Source organism: Myripristis murdjan, chromosome 21 (assembly GCF_902150065.1).
Source record: "Myripristis murdjan chromosome 21, fMyrMur1.1, whole genome shotgun sequence".
Classification (NCBI taxonomy): Eukaryota; Metazoa; Chordata; class Actinopteri; order Holocentriformes; family Holocentridae; genus Myripristis; species Myripristis murdjan.
This window is the reverse complement of record NC_044000.1, coordinates 23,493,971-23,513,968: the sequence shown is the minus strand read 5'-3', so window position 1 is coordinate 23,513,968 and position 19,998 is coordinate 23,493,971. Positions and strand designations below refer to the sequence as shown.

Sequence of the window (19,998 nt, the reverse complement as noted above, 5' to 3'; positions counted from 1 at the left end):
GTTGAAAGAGGGAGAAATGGATGGTGGGGGGAGAGAAAAAAGAAGGGGGTGGGGGGGGTGGACTAGAGCTTGGTGCATGCCTTCTGAGCAACAACAGCTATTTGCCACAGCCCTCCACCCCTCCTCCCCACCTCTATCCACCTCCACATCCTGCTGCCAGTGCACTCAGCTCCATCTAAGAGACAGCCTCTCCTTCATCTCTCAAATCCCCCTGATGGGTTCTTCACATGCCCCCTTTCTCCCTCTCCCTCTCTGTTTTTGTCTTTTTTTTTTCTCTTCTCAGACTAACATTTCTGCACGTCCCTCCTCTTCATTTCCCACTAGAAACTCAGCCCGCATTGTTTTTGTCACCAGAGATGACGGGTGGTGGCGGAGCCGAGAACGGCGGCAATGTCAGGGAAACCTTTCATTAATAATCACAGAAAATGATGAGCCGAACAGGAGATGAGTACTTCAAAAGCGGTTTATGAGACTGTGCATCCGTCTAGTCTTCAGATGGATTGCATCTGTGTCTGAGAGAGAATATGAAAAAGAGGAGTAAGGAACACAAGCTTGAAAAAAATAAACTCATTATATCAACTTCAGTGAATCTCAGACTTAAGTGTGCGTGGCAAAGTTATTTTTCTCTAGTTTTGCTCTTGTGCTTGCTCTTAGTGGTCCAAATTTGTAACTCAAATCTGATAGTTCAGGTGCTGCTGGTTTCTGTTGTGGAGAGATTTGGAGGAATGGCTTCAGCACTGTCTTCTGACATTAAATCATTAAACTAATTGGCCTATTGGGGGCATCGTTTGTAAAGGTGTAAAACTCAGACTTGGATGTATCTGAAACATGAAAAGAGCAGCTTGCTTACTAAAAGACATCGCAAAGGGTTTAAACGGACACTTATATTCTCTCTCTCTCTCTCTCTCTCTCTCTCTCTCTCTCTCTCTCTCTCTCTCTCTCTCTCTCTGTCTCTGTCTCTCTGTCTCTCTCTCTCTCACTTAATTTTTTATATGTAAATATGTATGTTTAAAGTGATACTTCACCCATAATGTACAAGTTTTGTATCAGTTTTGCTGCCTTCAGTCCCTAATTAAGAAAGCTTTACTCTCAAGCCTTCATGATTAACTCGTATTCCAAAAAAACTTCACCATCTCTGATCCAAGATGATGGGTCTGTAATTTTATGATTTTACAACAGCAAAACACTGTCATCAGTTCGGTCTAAAAAGCTCACATTCATCATTCTGTATAATCCAAGTGTCCGGTCTCCAGTCGTATGCTCAGTAATTCTGGAACACACAGATTTTAGCTCAAATCTTGCTGCAAAGACCACAAAATGACGAACAGGACGAGCAGCTTCAATGGACGGACATGACGAGTGTGAGCTTTTTCAACAGGAGTTCTGACAGTGTTTGGCTGGTGTAAAAAAAACCCCAAAAAAACGTAAAGTTACAAACCCAAATCATAGACCCTGTTTTTGGATTACAAGTCTGTCATGAAGGCTTGAGAGTAAAACTTTCTTCATCAAGGACCGAAGGCAGCACACGGTGAGTGCTTGATACAAATATCATGTATTATGGGTGAAATATCCCATTAATCTTTCATCTTCTGATCCATTCATGGAATATTTTTTGTGAAGTTTGTTCTTGTCTATATGTGAAAATGGGAATAAAAATGGTCAATAAAATGAAATAAAAAAATGGATCTGAAGTTGCATTCCATCAAATGTTTTACACATCCGTTATGACATTTAAGCAGTGAGCCGAGCCGGCAGTGTCTGCACAGCATTAATTTCGGTTTCCTGATAAATAATTTATTTAAAAAAAAAAAAAAATTTAAAAGATGTTGTTGCTGTTACTTTGTTGCTGTCTGTCTGTCGTGGAGCGAGGACTTGAGGTTGAATGAAGCGACTGAACATGACAGTGCTGCTGCTCGGTGTCTGCGTGTGTGGGCAGGTGATTTCGCGTCTGCTCACATTTCAGAACATACTTCAGGAGCCGTAGGTATTTGGTGATGTGCGCACGAGTTAGACTGGCAGAAGCAGAAGGAACGTGTTTTCACAATGGCTGTCTCATATCACCTGCCTGCAGCTGCACTTAAAGGAGCAGTTTGCCCAAAATGCAAATAAATCAATCAATTAAATAAATAAATAAATAATATATAAATAAAATAATAAATAAATAGCTCCTTCCAAAAACAGCAGCATAAATACCCGACATAATCCACAGCTCTAGTTGGTGATAAGTTTCTTTGGGAGCTATTTCCTGCAGAAGAACACCGGCACACTGTATTTATCGATACCCAACAACTACTAATTAGAGGTGGATTGATACAGTTTGCCTGTGCTCTCCGTCAAGAAATAGTTCCCAATGAAACACTTTGACACTGACGGCTGTGTATTATGCCGGGTGTCTGTGTCATTGTTTTTGCTGTTGAGTTATTCACATCTAAATTGTTGATGACTGGTTGGATGGAGTCCACCAAGCAAACACCCAGCCAGTCCCATTGTATCGGGGGAAGATCGTGGCAGATTGAAAACCTCGCCAAATCACACCGAGAGGATGGATATAATCTTCAAGGGTGAGTGAGGAAATATGTCTTTAAATTCATTTTGGGCAAACTGTTCCTTTACACTGTTGTTTGGGCACATTTTTATGTAAATATTATAGTGTAATCTTATATGTAGGAGATCATTATGAGACTAAGAGACCCCACCACTGTCATCTTCATTATCGTTATTACAGTTGTCATCATCATCATCATCATCATCCTCATATGTAACTGTGCCCCGGGGCCAAAACATGGGACATTTTCTTCCCATTAACTGCCCACTCACAGTCAACAACAATTCAACAGTTCAGATTTATTTAAATGTACGTTTCCCATTCAAAGAACGTCTTTAAATGGCAACATGATCCGTATTATCCCCGGAGCATCGTCGGTGCAGAAATGATTTGTAAAGGTCAAGGTGGGCAGTGCCAAGAGAGGAGTTTACTGGGCTCCGTGTGTCTCTGCTCCATCCGCACTTCAGCATTAATAATCAAGGTGGTTTAATAATGCAAAGTCTATCCATTATTAATACCAGCACAGCAGTGCGTTCAGTCTCCTATTGATGTGTCTGCGTGTGTGTGTGTGTGTGTGTGTGTGTGTGTGTGTGTGTGATGATGAAGATCAAATATATGGGCCAGGGGCTTGGCATTTGAAGATAAACCGCCTCTATCACACACATGGGCCGACACACAGGCAGATGCAGACACACAGGTAGAAACCATTCATCCAGTACCTCTTGACCTTTTGAGGGACTGACTTTAGAGACACCTACATCTATCCTCGCCACACACATAAACACACACATGAAATCCTCTCCCTTACACGCGCTCTCTCTGTCTTTCATCCTGTCCACCGCTCCGTCTCGCTGTCTCTCTCTCTCATCACACACACACACACACACACACACACACACACGCGCGCGCGCACCACAGAGAGGCCCGTGCTGTTTGCTGGCTTAGTGTTGCTTAGGCTTTGAAGCAGATCCAGAGGAAATTAGATTCCAGCATACAAGAGGCCAAAGAGATGCTTCTAAGCTTCTGTCGCAGGTGCTGCCCTGTGTGTGTGTGTGTGTGTGTGTGTGTGACTGATTGTTGGTCTCATTTGGCACACAACGTCAGCATTACTGTGATAACCATCAGTTGTCAGTGCTGTTATCATAGTAATACTTGTCAGTATTACTATGATAAGCATATTTTTTTTTAGATTCATGACTCGATTCACTGATCTTTATCGTTTCTCATGGCTGTGCCTGCAAATGAAGTGCAGAACAAATTAACAGCCTGACTAAGTCGCAGTCAAAGTGGTTAGGACATCCAGGGTACAGCCATTTCCTTTTTTTTTTTTTTTTTTTTTTTTTTTGTCTATGAGGAAAAATGAATGGCATTTCTGGATCCCGTTTGCTAATAATTTCCCTCTTTCAGTATCTTAAACTGTAAAATTAGAAAGCCCACAGGGTGGACTCATTACATGTGTTATCCTATTAACTTATTTTTAAATATACTGCATATTTCCTGTCAAACAAGGGCCGGAAACACATCCCAGGGAGAGATGTCAACTTCAATGTCTGCTATGATGATTCTGATTTTTTTTTTTCACACTGCAGGGAAATACCTGCTCCACCATAACAAACACAGACATCCATGCTAAACCCAAAAATAATCAGCAAAGCAGTCAGCCTCTGCTTTAGATCTGGTTTGAGGTGGTTATTTTGTACCCCGATGTGTTTTCCCTTTCCTCTGGCAACGTGATGGAACCAAAAGCTCCGAATCACATCGGTGGTCTATTTTTATTACCCCAAGACATCACTGTGAACCGCTGGACTTTTTCTTTCCCAGTGTGAACATTGAAAGAAAAAAAAAAAAAAAACAGTCAAATACAAAAAGTGAAGATGGATCAGATCAAAAATCTAGCACTCACATTTTCCACAGGATGCAAAGCCTCGGAAAAGTTTCGGCTGGGCTTGAGGCTCCTAAAGCAAGTAAGGTCTGCTGCTGTATAAATAAGCATCTCAGACGGTGATGAATAACACACCTTATCAATCAAACACGGTGGCTGATGAGGACCAGGGAAGGGCAAAAGAACACCTCTTTCATTTATGGGCTCATATGCATGCATTAGCCATTAAAGACTCATGCATTAGTCTTTGTGGGCATTCAAACAATAGCTCTGCATCCATACATATAGAACATCTATCACCGGGCACTGCACTCTGTCTGAAGGCAAGGTGACATGCCCAGATAAATGGGCAGTGTGTTTGTGTGTGTGTGCGTGTCATGAGTGGATGATGGATGGATGCAGAGATGGATATATGTTCCACCTCTGGGTGGAAGTAAAATGGAATCGATGTCGGTGTAAAGACCTCGCCGACCTGCTCCATCCATAACCTCTGTTCATCTTTGCACCTATCGCTCCATCCATCTGCTCATCCATCCAAAGGGCACATTTGTATTTGAATAATGTGAAATTAACGCGACGTCTGCAAACGCACCGAGCCCGTTCCCCTCGGCAAAACCAGATGTTTATCAGGTGCAAATGGAGGAGGGAAGCTGAAGACAGTGATCCGCAAAATCTATGTTTTTTTGTCTTTTTTTTTTTTCTTTTTTGTATTCTCATGACATCTTTGGTGCTGAGTGCTCACGGCTGTGGTGTTTTTGCGCTGCACTTCCCAGAGAGAATGCACTCAAACAGTGTGGGCGGTATGTGTGACTTCTGTTTTCTTTGTAGTTTCTGTTGATGGAGCTGAGTTCAGAAGGTGGCGCTGTTTTATTCGTCTGTTCAGTCATGGTGGCTTTCACTGCTTATGCTAACTACCCTTCTTTTTCTTTTTTTTTCTTTTTTTTCTAACAAACTGTTCCTGCTGGAAACCACATTGGCTGCCTACTGCATGAGGTTCGACCAAATGTTGAATCAACAAAACAGACTGGCAAAACATTTATATTTATATCATCATGTTGAATATGATAATTTTAAGATGAAAAATCAGGGTGGTGATTGAGGCAGAAAAGGAGGAATAATGACCAAAAATGACAGATGAAGTAAAAGGAGCGTCTGAACACAAAATATTCCAGCGCCTCTTTGATTAATAACCTGAACTGAATAAATGAAGTGTGAATTAGTAATGGAAAATACAAGAAGAGTGCTTTTTTTTCTTTCTTCCTCTTCTTTTTCTTTCTTTCTTTCTTTCTTTCTTTTTTTTTTTGTTTTTTTTGTTTTGTTTTGTTTGTCTTAGAAACCCGAACTATGACTTCTTCTCCCAGCACACTGTCTAGGAATCAGTCTCTGGTTTAACACTGGGTTTCACTGGGACAAATTTCTGCCTTCACACTCACATAAAGTAGTGCGAATGAAGACACATGATTGCACTATTACACATGCCAGGACATGCGCACACACACACACACACACGAATAAGCACAACTTTTCTCCCATGCTAAGACTCTCTCTCTCTCTCTCTCTCTCTCTCTCTCTCTCTCTCTCTCTCCATATGTCTTGCTATAAGCAGTAATCTCAAACGCAGCCTCATTGTGTGAGAGCCTGCATCTTATCTTCTCTGTGCCACACTATTATCTATTCTGAGCACACTGCACAAAGTCCTCATTACAATTTCTTGTGCACACATGGCTGCACTTAATGGGCATATGTGCGCACATACACACATAACCCGCCACACACATGCAGTGTTCTTGGAAAGGATACTGCATTCCGATGTGTCATCACACACACACACACACACGCCTTGTTTGCACACACTTCAGAAGTTTGCGCACTAGCCACTCACTTTTATGCATAGTCAACAATCAAATGAATGCAGACACATAATTGTGTGTTGCCTGTTGATTAATTTGAGCTTTTTCTCTGCGTGGCTACTGCTGCTCATGCTAACTATGCTCATGCACGTCTTCCTCTGTTAGCATGTTGCATCACTTCCTGTGTGGTGGAGGATTTTTCCCCAGGAAAGACTTACCTAACACCGTTGTGCTCGGAACAGCAAACGCAAAAGCTTCGATGAACTTGCACACATTTAATTGCATTTGTTTTACATCAGTATTGACGCTAACTATCTATTGACATGAAAATGCCATGTGTTATGACTTTAAAGGGAGAGTTACACAGGGTGGTATGAGTTGTGTGGCAAATCCCAGTGGTGTGGGATCTGCTGCTACTCAGACAGCTTCTCAGACAGAAGTGAGTAGGAGTACAGAGGGCAGCAAGCAGAATACTTCAAGACACAATGAACACAAAGGGAAAAAAAAAAAACCTCTCATCCACAATAGAATGCAGTGTGGTTGTTGTTGTTTTTGGATTTGCAAATGCGTTATACTCCACTCAGACAGATGATAATTCTGGGACTATTTTGTGTATTTCAGAACTCGGCACCAGTCATGCAGCATTGAGCTCTAAGTTCACCTGAATCTACTCACATTAGCAACACACAAAACCACACCCGCCCGATACAGTGGTGATTTCAATAAAAGTCACACCTACATCCACTTGACCCACCTGTATAATGCCAGGAGTGATAAAGTATGGGCGGGAAATTAGCTAATTTAGTAAAGGATGCTCTCCTGTTTGGTGCTTTTTTTGTTTGTTTGTTTGTTATTTTCATCTTTTCAGCCCCCAACCCACCTGCTATCATTCTCATCTTTGCTTTGCTGAACCATAACAGCCTGTCAGCAAATGATGATGCCTTTTCAGTGAAGAGTTTGTTATAAGTTGATAGGCCTTGTGGTATCCAGTGATTAGCAACACTGCTGCATTCTGCAATGCCAAAAAAAAAAAAAAAAAAAAAAAAAACTTCAAAAACGTGTTGTCAGAGCGGAGAATAAAGTACTGTAGATCAAAAAAAAAAAAAAAAAAGCTGTATTCTGTTGTGGATTGATGAGGTATTTTTTGCATGATTTGTTGTGGCTTCTTTCCTTTGCACATCACATCTGCTCCTGTTCACTCCTCTCTGGGGAGCGGCTGATCCTCACGCCACGGGGACGCACCACAGGAGCTAAGACCACAACAAACAATGCGAAAATGACATTCGAGTGGGAGATTGTGGATCGATGGGATCTATAAACCGCCTCTGAATTATGCATGAGGAATCTGCTGCAAGCCTGTTGGGGGGTTTGCACTGTCCAGCCAACAACAGCCCATAATCGGGCTCTTACTTCAACAGAAGCCGTACTGTATGTGCTACAGCATTTAGAGCTTGCAGTGGGACTTAGCAGTATGAGTGTCTGACTGCCTAAAACCAGCCTCCTTCACTCATCCTGCTCTCTGAGGCTATACACTGCCATATGTGAGGTCTGATAGCAAGACATCTTACACCTCCCTTCACACTGGATGGGAGGATTACTCTGTATAACTTGCAGGCTTAACACTGCAGGAAACCGTGAGTGTGTCTGAATGTGTGTGTCTGTGTGTCAAGCATAGTGATAGCTCTGTTAAAGAGTAGAGCACAAACAACAACACTTTATCAGCTTGCTCTCAGCCCTGTCCTCCCCACTGTTTGTGTGATAGAGACACACATCTGTCTTCCCTTTCTGCATTTTTTTTTTTTTTTTAAATATTTCTTTCATTCCTTCTTTCTTTCCTTGTCTCCTTTCCTCATCTCTCTCTCCCTCATTTCCCTTATTTCCACTCAAACCCAGATCACGACATGCAGGTCTGATTTGGATGAAAACTGATCACTGTGAAGTTATCTCGACTGTAGTCTCTGTGCTGAGAAATGATTCACTCTCACTGTTTCTCTCTGCTCCCAATATCATGACTCATTTTTTTTTTTTTTTTTTACATTTTTGCTCTCTCTTTTTCTCTTTCTCTGAAGATCTAAGGTCTGTAATTCTATAAATCTACAATTATGGGGTTTATTGATATCAAACTGACACACATTCTCTTGAGTCATAACAGAGGCCCATTCAAATGAATGATTCTCACATTGATTAGCATATAAAACAATGTGTGTCCCACAGATCGTGATCGCTCTGTCTCCCTTTATTCATTCTCAGTCTGTACAGGCACATACCAGCGGGTTACTTTTTACTTTTCATAATGATATATATGATTAATTTCCTTTGAGTAAGGGACCTATTCAAAGGTCAAACGTTTCCTATCATTATTGCCTCCGTTATTGCAATGATAATAGCGCAATTGTGGATATTTAAATCAAACAAAATACTGGGATTCAAAATTCAATAGTCTTCTTTTTCTTGTGGGCAAAACCGACACATTTCAGCTTTTAAAAAGAGCACAGTACCATTTCTCGATATGATTTTACTATGCTCTTTAAAAAAATCAAACTAGTTAACAGGGTCATAAAGGTCATAATCAATTCCTTCGACATGCTATTTTTTTCCCCATTATGAAAAAATCCTATTCTATGGATTTGTTTTTCTATTAGTTGAATAGTTTGAGGCTTTCATTTACATGCATTCATTAATGCATTATGGGCAGTATTGGGCTATTGGATTAACTTCATGATTAGGAAATTATTAATTATCCTCAATCACGGTCATACACAGTGTCAATGTATATATAATATTTATGAGATTTTCTATAATGTTTTGGTGTAATCTGTCGCACATCTATGGCCATCTTCATTTATTGAACTGGATCATATGGCTCTTAATATTTAATTTTTCTGTTTTCTTGCTCTATGTTTCCAGTCTTGGGCGCTGAGTTATATATTCATAATCTTTCAGCTTTTGGCATTAGTTATTGATTTTCTGATTATTGTTGTTACACTGTGAGAGCGCTCCTTCAGCAAGAAAGGCCACATCTGGGCGGTCCATTCACAGATGGACCCTGTTATCTAAACATATATGCTGATTAAAGGTTGTACCTTACCTGTTTCTATAAACTGCTGTTTCTGCTGTTTTTCATTACGCTGATGACAGCTTGTGTGTGTTTGTCGTCAATAAACAGAGGACATGTATGCTACTTTAACTACAATTATGGACATTTACCAATACAGGGAATCTGATTTAACTATCCTTATACATGTGTCTGTGCTGTACAGAACCCTACACTCTTGACAATTCATCTTAACAATTCATTCAGTCTCATGTTGAGACTTTTTTGTCTCAAAACAAGTGAAAATCTACCAGTGGGATGAGATGATCCCACTTGTCTCTGATGCTAATCAACTTATTCCCAGAATTTTCTTGATCCTTGTGGGCGGATCTGATTCATTCTGCTTCAGGCCAACACATTCCTACTTGTTCCCAGAGAAAAATCCTGAAACAAGTGAATCTGCATTGGAAACAAATGGCGTAAGCCCATTCCACTGGCAATTTTTTTTTTTTTTTTGCCTTGTTTGAAGAAAAACAAGATTTTAAGACTGAATATGAACCGTAACCCAAACCCTCAAATGAAATGAAATAACTTGTTATGTTGCAGATTTTTTATATTTCTTCAGTGTAGCTTGGATATTAGATTAAAAAGCTGGTTGACAGCATGAATGTCATTATGGTAATCAAGATGCTGTTTCCATCACAGATATTTAACTGACTCCTCCAGAGAGCTCAACATGAAGTTCTGGTGTCCCATAAAGGATTGACTAGAAATGGTCCCAAATACACAACATATAAAAAAATTACCTTTCTAGGTTTCACAGTCAAAACAATTGTTCTCCTGTATGTATGATGTATAAGGTACAATTATATTCAATTGTATTATATATAATACAATTCTATTCTAAATATAGAAATAACATCCCCCGGGATAAAATCTCCTCAAACCACACCCCCCCCACACCCCTATTTGTTAATCAGTTTCATGCTCCTCTGACCTACCCAGTATGGCCAGCACCGTGTTGTCCTTCAGGACCTCCATGGATCCGGAGCAGACAAAGTAAATGGCCTGCAGGGCGTCTCCCTGGCGGATGAGGAACTCCCCCGGGGCGCAGAAGGAGGTCTTGATGATGAGGGAGAGGGAGCGCAGGCAGCCCCTGCTGGCCGACTCAAACAAGGGTAACTGCAGCAGCTCCTTGTTGAGGTGCATGGCGATGTCTGCCCTCAGCTCGTCGGGGAAGTCCTTCAGCAGCTGCAGGAGGGGATCGGCAGTCACTCAAATCAACCAGGGGGCAAAGTTTGGGCAGAGTTGGTGTTTGAGGTTTTGCTCTATTGTGTTTGCTTTCCGTGTCGTGACTGTGGAAATGAGGTCTGTTAGGTTGGGAACTGGAAGACTAATTGTCTTTTTATGCTTTGTGTGTGGTTGTTAGTTCGTTTTTTTTTTCTTTTTGACAATGAGCATTGTGAAATGAAAGCTTGCACCAAGGGATAAAAGCCTGCAAATGCCCTACAGCCAAAATGCATTCTAATGAGTTGAGCTAACATGAACTGGAATACAGCTGCATGTTATTTGTATTTTTTTTTTTTTTCCTGATTTCAGTGGTAAAGCATTCTCCCTTTGCCCCACAGTGCTGTAAAGCAATATATTCTGGCAATATCCAAACCAGTGGCTTACAATATACAGCGAAATGCAGTGTGTAAGCCAGTAGACTAACATTTTTCTCAGTGGCTTTGTTTCCCTGAATAAAAAGCCTGGGAAATTATGGATTACCCCCAACTGGGTCTACATCCACGTCCACCATAGTGGCAGATGAACTGTTAAAGGAGTTCATGGAGTAAGCACAAAAAGATGGTTGAATCTGCATTGTTCTCATCATCAAACCCATGATTAGGATCCTTTAAACTCAACTGATGAAAAAAAAGGGGGGAATAAAGTTGAGTCTCAATGCTGGCTCATGAACATGATAACTCGAATACCTTTAATCTGAATCTTTTCAAATCTGCTGTGCACATTCATGAGCCTAAAATGAGAACTCTATTGATTTTGGTGACCCACGACCTTTCCATTCCACCATCCTTTCCATTTCCATTCCACCATCAGACCATCAGACCAAACTTTCAATTTGTGAATACAACAATGTTAGCGCTAGCAAACACAGAGAGACACTTTGCAGTGCGGGGCAGATTAGGCCAAACTGACAGGCCAGATTACAGCACAAGGTGTCATTGAGGATTCAAGTTGTTTTCCAGGATTTACCTTGTTTGGTCAAGTCTATTTATACACGTCTCACAGCTAATGGTGATAGTGTATTGATTACATAGATGGTGAAATGTTACATATAGCACATTTGCTTTTAGGTGTATTTGTGTGCGTGTCCGGCCTCTTCTCACCTCACTAACATCTATTCCATTGTTGACAGACCAGGTAGTCTGGAAGCACTCCAGCATGCGTTGCTCCAGGGCTTTGGGCAGCCGGTGGACCCTGATGAAGTCCTTCAGGTCTTTGGTGCGGGTGTGATAAAGGGAGCGACGTGAGTACATCCTCTGGATGATTGCCGTCACATTACCAAACACCACCGCGTGCATCAGCGCTGGGAGATCAAGCAACAGAAACACTGGTTTGTTGAAGGCAGTGTGTGAGCACGTCTCCTGTGTTTAATATGATATAGAGATCATCATAGTTATTCAGAATGGGTTTTCTCCAGAATGGCTACCCTCAGGCAAAGCCTCCAAACCTCCATAATCCACAAGAAGCAGCAAAGCACAGGGTTTACAACCCCCTTAGCTGCTCTCACTGTAAGGCACAGCCTCATGTGCTTTTTAAAATGGGCAGTAATACACTGTTGAACAAAAAGCAATGTTCAATATTTTTTTTTACTTTTAATGAATAAAAGAAGTTGAAAAATAATTTAATAGGCCCTTAACATTTATATTAACAGCTCTGCAGTCACATGTCTGCTTTGAATCTGACTCAATAAACCAGCTGTGAGACCTATCCATTTTATAATACAGTTTATTGATTTTATAAAACATTTGCCCAGCATTTCTATTTTTAACAGGGCAGGAAAGCCTCTGAAGCAGCATTTAGACCATCATAAGACACTTACACTCGCCACTGAAACCTATAGTAATGAAATTCCTTTAATGTAAGCTTTAAGGCCAATGACCCACACTGCCTCTTCAGTGGTGAGGAAAACTCTAGGGTATAAATGTATAAATAGCTGTCAATCATAGCTAAAGGGCATACACTGCATTAAGACAGCTAACCACTAGGAGAGTCCTGAACCAACGCACGTGCACACACATACACATACACCACCTTATCAGTGTACACACAAAATACACCAACAAACAGAAATACACACAAAAAACACATGCATGCACACAAATGCATCCACACATCACTCTTATTGTGACTAATGTAACATCAAAATGTGTGCACATCTAATAGACATGAGCCGTGATGAAAAGCAACACAAATGTGGGCCAAATTAGACAGAGAGAGGTGTTCAAAATAATGATATGTAAGATATTGGTGAGGACTGTTAATACATATTAGAAATACACATAATTAATGTTCACTTATTATTAAAGGGGAATGATGCCCAGGATTGTCTTTAATCTTTATTTTAACCTTTATTCATACAGGGAAGTCCAAACAAGTGTTTGCAGTGTGTGGTATGACATGTGACTGCACGCACGTGTGTGTGTGTGTGTGTGTGTGTGTGTGTGTGTGTGTGTGTGTGTTTGTGTGTCCTCTTACAGCCCACTTAATGTGCACTGAGGCCTGAGACACCTCCATGCTTCATTGCACCCTTTGACCATAAATCCCTGCATCTCTCTCGCAAAATAAGCCCTTCAATCCCTCCTCTTCCTTTTCATTGCCTCTCTCTCTCTGCCTCAGCTCTCAGTTTACTCCACTGCAGATCAGCACCAGTCAAAGTAAACATAACCACTAGACTCAAGCAGCACATGTGGTGTCTTGTTAGTATGTATTCAACATATTCATCACTTCCTTGTGAAGAGACAATAAAGGCCTGCACAACTCTTTCTTGTTTTGTTTTCTTATGGAAGACATAACATGAATATCAAATGTTTGTACATCTTACTCATTGAGTGGGATTGGAGTCTCTCCTTCAATTTTGCCCATTGATTTACTGATCTCTACTCAAGTAACAGGACTTTTATTCCAACATGGCGCTCTAATCATTTGAAACATATAAGACACAGGTGTAAATTTTAACTGATGCCCTGTGAGTGCTGCATTAGGGTGCCTCAACTCTGCCTCAACTCTGGAGTAAATTAACCGGGGACTTATTTATCAGCTCCAAGGACGTCAATTCTCACCTGACATGCATCTCCACATGTGTTGTGAGTGACAACTTGTGACCAAATCAGCCACCACTCTGTATGCAAATAAATACAGACATCACAGGCAACAGCCATTTAAAGAAAGGAGATGTCCTTGATCACTCAAGCCTCATTTTAACGCATTTTAATGTCAGTTACTTATGACATATTTCACATCTGGAAGTTATTACTGCCATTTCTCCTACCAAATTATAATGCAATACAAAATGTGAAGTACTCTTAAGGAGATACAATAAATCATCCACTATCCCAACTGCACCTCTTCTCTTTTATTTCCACTCCACTGCTGTGAAGCACAACAGGTTTTTAAAAAGTGTTGTGTAAAAAAACATTATTATTATTATTATTATTATTATTATTATTATTATTCTGATCATCTAGATCTGTCTGAGGGCCTTCCGACCCCTGACCAGAAATATTACATTTAAGAAATAGTCTATTGTGGTTAAAAAGTTTCACATTATTACAATGGCATGGACGCAGCAAATGCATGTTGCCAGACAGAAATAATGTGATGAGGAAAAATAGACCTAACTGAATGAATTAGGACTATCAGGCTTTGATTTGTTTCATTTTTGTGCTCAAAATGTACAGTAAAAGTTGAAATTCATTCTTAAAACTCATTATCTGGAAAAAAAAAAAAAAAAAAAAAACATGATTGTCTGAACACTAGATTTTGTAATTCTCAACCCAAACCCCCTCAGGCTTGACCCGATCACTTCGGTTCAGGCTCTGATTATTTAATTAGCTCAGCAGGTTTGAGAGGGTTAGTCTGCACTGCAGTGGATAAATGAACGTGAACCTGTGGATGTCTGTGTCTACCTCAAATGTGACGCAGATGAAAGCATCCCAAGTCACCTCCGAATGTGAATGAGCGATCAGATCTCAAGAAGCATTGAGGACGCATTGGGCGCAGCTACATTTGTACTTAGCACTGTGCATTATGATATAAGACATAAAACTTTGATTGTACTTTATTTTACTGTGAACCTCTTCTGGTTAAGAAAATTCCCCTTACAGGACAAAAACCTTAAACAAATTCAGTTCAACCAACTTTTAAAAATGGTTGTTGGCATTTAAGTGAAAGTCAATTATTAAATCTTACTGAAGTCATTGGCTATCCTACGATGTTTGCCTGTACAAGGTTACAGTCTATAGGGTGTAATCACTTACTGTATGTGCTGTAAACTCTGAGGGCTGAGAAACCAGTCAGTAAAAAAACTTACATAGCTTGAAACACCTCAACTGAGAGAGTGAGAGTGAGACGCAGACTTTTTGGATGTTGAAGAGTGGCCTGGTGGGAGGTGTAGGAGAAATTTGAGAAGAAGTCACAGAGCACAGTGTTCTAGGCTTAATGTTTATGTTCCACAGGCACTGAGAAATGCTGAAGAGACTCACAGAGAGACTGTGCTAAAACTGAGAGGAGAGGGAGGGCCTCATGTCCTGAAACAGACACACTAACACACTCAAACAAGACAGACAGAGCAGGGGGTCCCTGGTTCGCTGTAGACACTACCCCCCACACCTCCGACACACACATACACACACATAACATCTCTGTGTCTCTCACCTCCTATGAGCATGGTGCAGATGGAGAAGATCTTCTCGGAGTCTGTGTTGGCTGACACGTTGCCAAATCCCACACTGGTCAGACTGCTCAGAGCAAAGTAGAGTGACGTCACGTAGCTGCTACGCATCGACGGGCCGCCGCCCAGCACCCCGAGCCCCCCGCCTCCGATCCCCGTCCCCGGCACGGCCATGCCCCCGGCCATGCTCCTGTTCCACTGGCTTGAGTTCCAGGAGTCCTGCCCCGCCACCTCCAACCCGGACACGTTCCATTGGCTGCTGTTAGCCGGGAGACTGTTGGCCAGCGAATCAGGGGCCGCCGTTGTCAAGGGGGACAGGAAGTAAGGGGTACCTAGCCGTTTGGCAAGCTCATGAAGCCAACCTAGAGTGAGAGAGAGAGAGAGAGAGAGAGAGAGAGACTTCAAGACAAGGATTCAGGAAGGACGGCGGAAGCAAGGAAGAGAGGATGGATGGATGGGAAGAAAGTCAAAAGCAGAGAAGAAATCAGGGAAGACGGCAGAAAGGAGCAAATGAATTAAGAACAAGAGGTGGAAGTATGAAAGGAAGGAAACAAGGAAGGAGGGAACAAAGGAGAAATGTGAGAATGGAAGAGCGGAAGGAAAGAAGGAGGGAAATGAGGGAACAAGGTGGAATGAATGAACAAAGCAATGAACGAAGGAAGGGAGGTAGGAAGTGAAGGAAGGAAAGGAGGGAGAAATGAAACAAGGACTGGGGAACATATGGATTTAGGGAGGGAGGGGAGGGTGGGAGTGAGGGAGAGTGAGATGAAGGACAGACAGTTGAAATGAATAAAAAAGGAAAGACACAAGATAAAGAATATGGAAGGAAGAGACGAGTGAAGGAAAGGAGAAAGGCTGTATGGATGGAGGGAAGGAAAGAAGGAAGTGAAAGATGAGGGATCAATTATTGACAAAGGCGATGTCTGCAAGTGGACCAGGGGAGCGGTGAAACACAGATGAAGGCAGGGAGTCAGACCCTGGAAAAAAAAAAAAAAACAACAGAAAGACAGTAAGCAGAAGAATATGAATAATACATCACGGATTCATCCATTCACTGATCTCCAGCATCACACACTGGAGGAGAGGAGCTCTGACCTAGTCTCTCTCTCTGTGTGTGTGTGTGTGTGTGTGTGTGTGTGTTTTGTAGATGTTCTCAGGCAGTGCAACTGGCCTGTCAGTATAAACAAGCTGAGGTGAGAGTCGAGCTGTGTGCCGAGTCGCAGTCAAGCAGCTAAACCAACAAAATTAGAGGATTTCACACTGCAGTGGGTTCTTAATTACTTTGTCATTAGCATACCTCCACCTCTGCCATCCTGAGGAAATGTGGATCACAATGAGAGAACGGTGTGTGTCTTTACTGGTCCATGTGTGTGTGTCGTAGTAGAGGAGCAATAAGAAGAAGAAGCAATAATGGAAAATACTCCAATTAAAGGAAAAGGCCCTGGTTCAAATGTTACTTAGGTAGAAGTATAGAAGTATTAGGTTTGCAAGGTATGAAATAAAGGTATGAAGAATGGTTGCTTTCAGAGTTCAGAGTAATTCTGTGGATCTGATTGTATAACATTTGATGTTTTGCATGTAAAACACTATTCTGCAATGTAACTAGTAACTTCAGCCACCAGACAAATGTAGTGCAGTAAAAAAATCAATCTGAAATGTAATGTAGTAAAAGCATAAAGTCTAACTAAATGGGTATATTCAAGTCAAGTGACAGTATCTTAAAACTGGACAGGTACAGTACTTGAGTAAATGTACTTGGTTACTTTCGACCTCTGGTGAATTCAGATGTGCTGTTGCAAATCTGAATATGAAGCATGAAGAACAAAAACTGACAGTAGGTTGGTTTATGAGCTTGGGAAAGCTTTGCCCAGCTTCCGCTATTTCTGTGCTGGTGCTAATATTAATGATATGGCAGCATCGCACTATGATGAAGTCTGTGTCATTAAGATATGGCAAATCATTTGTCTTTTCTCTATTAAGGTTTAAATGAATGCTTAAGTGTGTGAGTGTGGGTTAGATTTCGAAAAGAGCAGGATTGCTGTTGACTGTGTTTGAGCTGCTTTCACATTGTATAATTTGCATGCATCTAGCTGAATCTATCATGAGTTTATCATGTATTGGTCCATATGTCCGGCCTCGGTCTCCTCACTGTACTGGTATTTCATAAATAGGGGCCATAACTTGGCCTGTGCTCAGTTTCTCTGTCAAGTCATTCATCAGAGAGGCTCATCATGAATATTCATCAAGTGATCAAAACCATGTGGATAAATCTAAATCTGTGAGTCAAGGGGAAATCATCAATATTCATGTACTCCTACAAAATGCAAACTGTGCTTCTTTAAGTGTTTGCGTCCTGTTAACTCTTCCTTGTTTACCGTCTTTGCTGGAAAAAGTGCAGCCTGCCCCTGTCGCCTCTCTGCCTCTGTCCGTGGTGCTGATCTGTTCTTTTCTGCTGCCAAGGCCAACTGAAGTCCCTTAGTCGCTGTCTATGGTCCTGAACTCCTCCTCTCCCCTCCCCTCCTCTCCTCAAGGTATTGTAAAAAACAGTATTTTATAAATTCATCAGCTACTTGGACTGGCTTCAGATGGGCATGTGTGTCTTCAGAGGTGGTTTTGCAGGGTTGAATAGCCTCTTAGGTGCTCGTCTGCTCACAGCTTTGACAGGGAAAAGTGCACGTTTTACAGCGAAGAGCCTCCACTTGGCTCCAGAGGCTGTAATGCGACCTGTTGCATGTTTGTTTACCTCTTTGGCCTGGGATGGCCTTCTGATCTACCGTGTGCTTTTCCCCCTCCTCCTCCTCATCTTCCCACTGTCATTTCCTCCATTTTCTTTCCTTTCTTCCTTTCCTCCCCACTGTCTCTCTTCTTTACTCCCACTTCTGCTGTTTCCCTATCTCGATTCTACTGTCTCCTTTTGTCCTCCTCCCTCACTTGTCTCCTTTCCCCTTTCCCTCCATCTTCTTCCCCCAATGGCTCCCATCCTCTACCTCCTTTTCCAAATTTCTCTCTTCCTTCTCCCACTGTCTCACTTCCCACCCCTGCACCTGTTCCCCACTGTATCCTTCTTTCGCCCAACTTCCTCCTTCCTTTCCTGTCTTCCTCCTCTTCTCCCTTCAGTCTCCATTGTCTTGCTCCCTCGTCCACCTCCTCCCACTGTTACCCTTACTGCTCCTCTACCATGTCTTCTTTCACCTCCTCTTCTGCCACCTCTTGTTCCTATGCATCTCCCTCTTTCCTTTCAGTCCAACATCACTGCATCCTCCATCCTGTTTTCTTAAGATAACTCTGTGTATTTTGTTTACTTTAGCGGTGTGTATGTGTGTGTGTGACCTGAGTATAGCTCCAGGAGGGACTAAGGGTACAGCCAGTGTGACACCGCCCTTGAATTATTAATATACCTGCAGACAAAAGACTCTGTGGCTGTCCCAAGCATCAACAAATTGACACACACACACACACACACACACACACACACACACAAACACAACACAGCTGACGTTATGTATATGCTGCTATCACACTTCCACTGTGGATGTTAGTTGATTACATAGAAAGGTCAGACTTGTCTCATTTGTCCCCAGGATTCCCCCGTCTGTCTGAATAGTAAATTGAGGGACCGACGACGTGCTGACTGGAGCGATACTGTCTCTCATTATGTGGTTAGCTGGAAAGATAATGCCAGGTGGTTCAGCACAAATCAATGGAGAGAAAGAGAGAGGGAGAGGAGAGAGAGAGAGTAAGAATGTCAAACAGAATGATGACTGAGAACTGGAGATAAAAAGAGAGAGAGTTTGCAAAACTGCATTTGTTTGCAAAAGTCAAATAAAAAAAAGTTGATTTTATGGGTGCTCTTAGATTTGAAAATGCACAAATCTTATAGGAAAAAGCAACACCTCATTTTCTTGGTGGAGACATGTGAATTTTCAGTCTGGCTTTACAAATAAACAGGAGCATGATTGTGTATTTGTGTGTGTGTCTAGGTAGGTTCAAATGAAAGAGGGAGAGACAACACAGTCTGAGACCGATGTTAGCTGCAGTTCACAGTCAAAGGGATAAAAAGCTTGCTCTCTAGGAAATTGTCTGTGAGTTTGTTTGTATGTGTTTGTAAGATCACTAGACCTTATCCCTGGGTTTTATGTCAGTGGGAGAATTTTCTAGAGATTTTCAATAAAAGATGCTTGTAGAATATCAACAACTTTGCATCTTATTGAAAGCATCGATCGTGCTACATGGAGCCAGTCCTTCTGCTGCTGCTGTGGATGTGTAATTATTAACATCATTCTGCTGAAGCCACAGGTCGTTTGCAGTCGAGACGTAAACCAGACAAGATGTGTGATAAAAGTTGTGCTACACAAGAATCTTTATGCACAAATCCATCTTAGGCTAAATCACTGAGTGGAGAAGCAATCACTGAGTGGAGAAGCAGATCAACCCATCCTCATCCAAGTCCTTGCAGAATATCAAGAATATGTGTTGTACATATGTGCCTCGACGAACACATATACACAAGCGTGTGCGTACTAACCAATATCCCAGGAGCCGGGGCTTTCGATCTCTCTTCGGCCTATGAAGTACCAGACGCAGGCCATCCAGTGGGCCAGCAGGGCGAACATGGACATGAGCAGAGTCAGGACCACAGCGCTGTACTGAGAGTAGCGCTCCAGCTTCTGCAGCAGCCGCAGCAGCCGAAGCAGCCGCACCGTCTTCAGCAGGTGGACCCCAAAGTACTGC

At 41.9% G+C, this 19,998-nt stretch overlaps 1 protein-coding gene across 1 annotated transcript in view; it reads right to left on the bottom strand.

Annotated features, from left to right (window-relative positions):
• kcnh3 (potassium voltage-gated channel, subfamily H (eag-related), member 3) overlaps nt 1-19,998 on the bottom strand; it is a 124,238-nt gene that overhangs the window by 10,079 nt on the left and 94,161 nt on the right. The window contains exons 7-10 of the mRNA XM_030080581.1: nt 19,793-19,994; nt 15,252-15,629; nt 11,702-11,901; nt 10,313-10,562 (exon numbers count right to left, since the gene is read on the bottom strand). Of these exons, the coding sequence (XP_029936441.1) occupies nt 10,313-10,562; nt 11,702-11,901; nt 15,252-15,629; nt 19,793-19,994 (1,030 nt within the window). The remainder of the gene's footprint in view (nt 1-10,312; nt 10,563-11,701; nt 11,902-15,251; nt 15,630-19,792; nt 19,995-19,998) is intronic.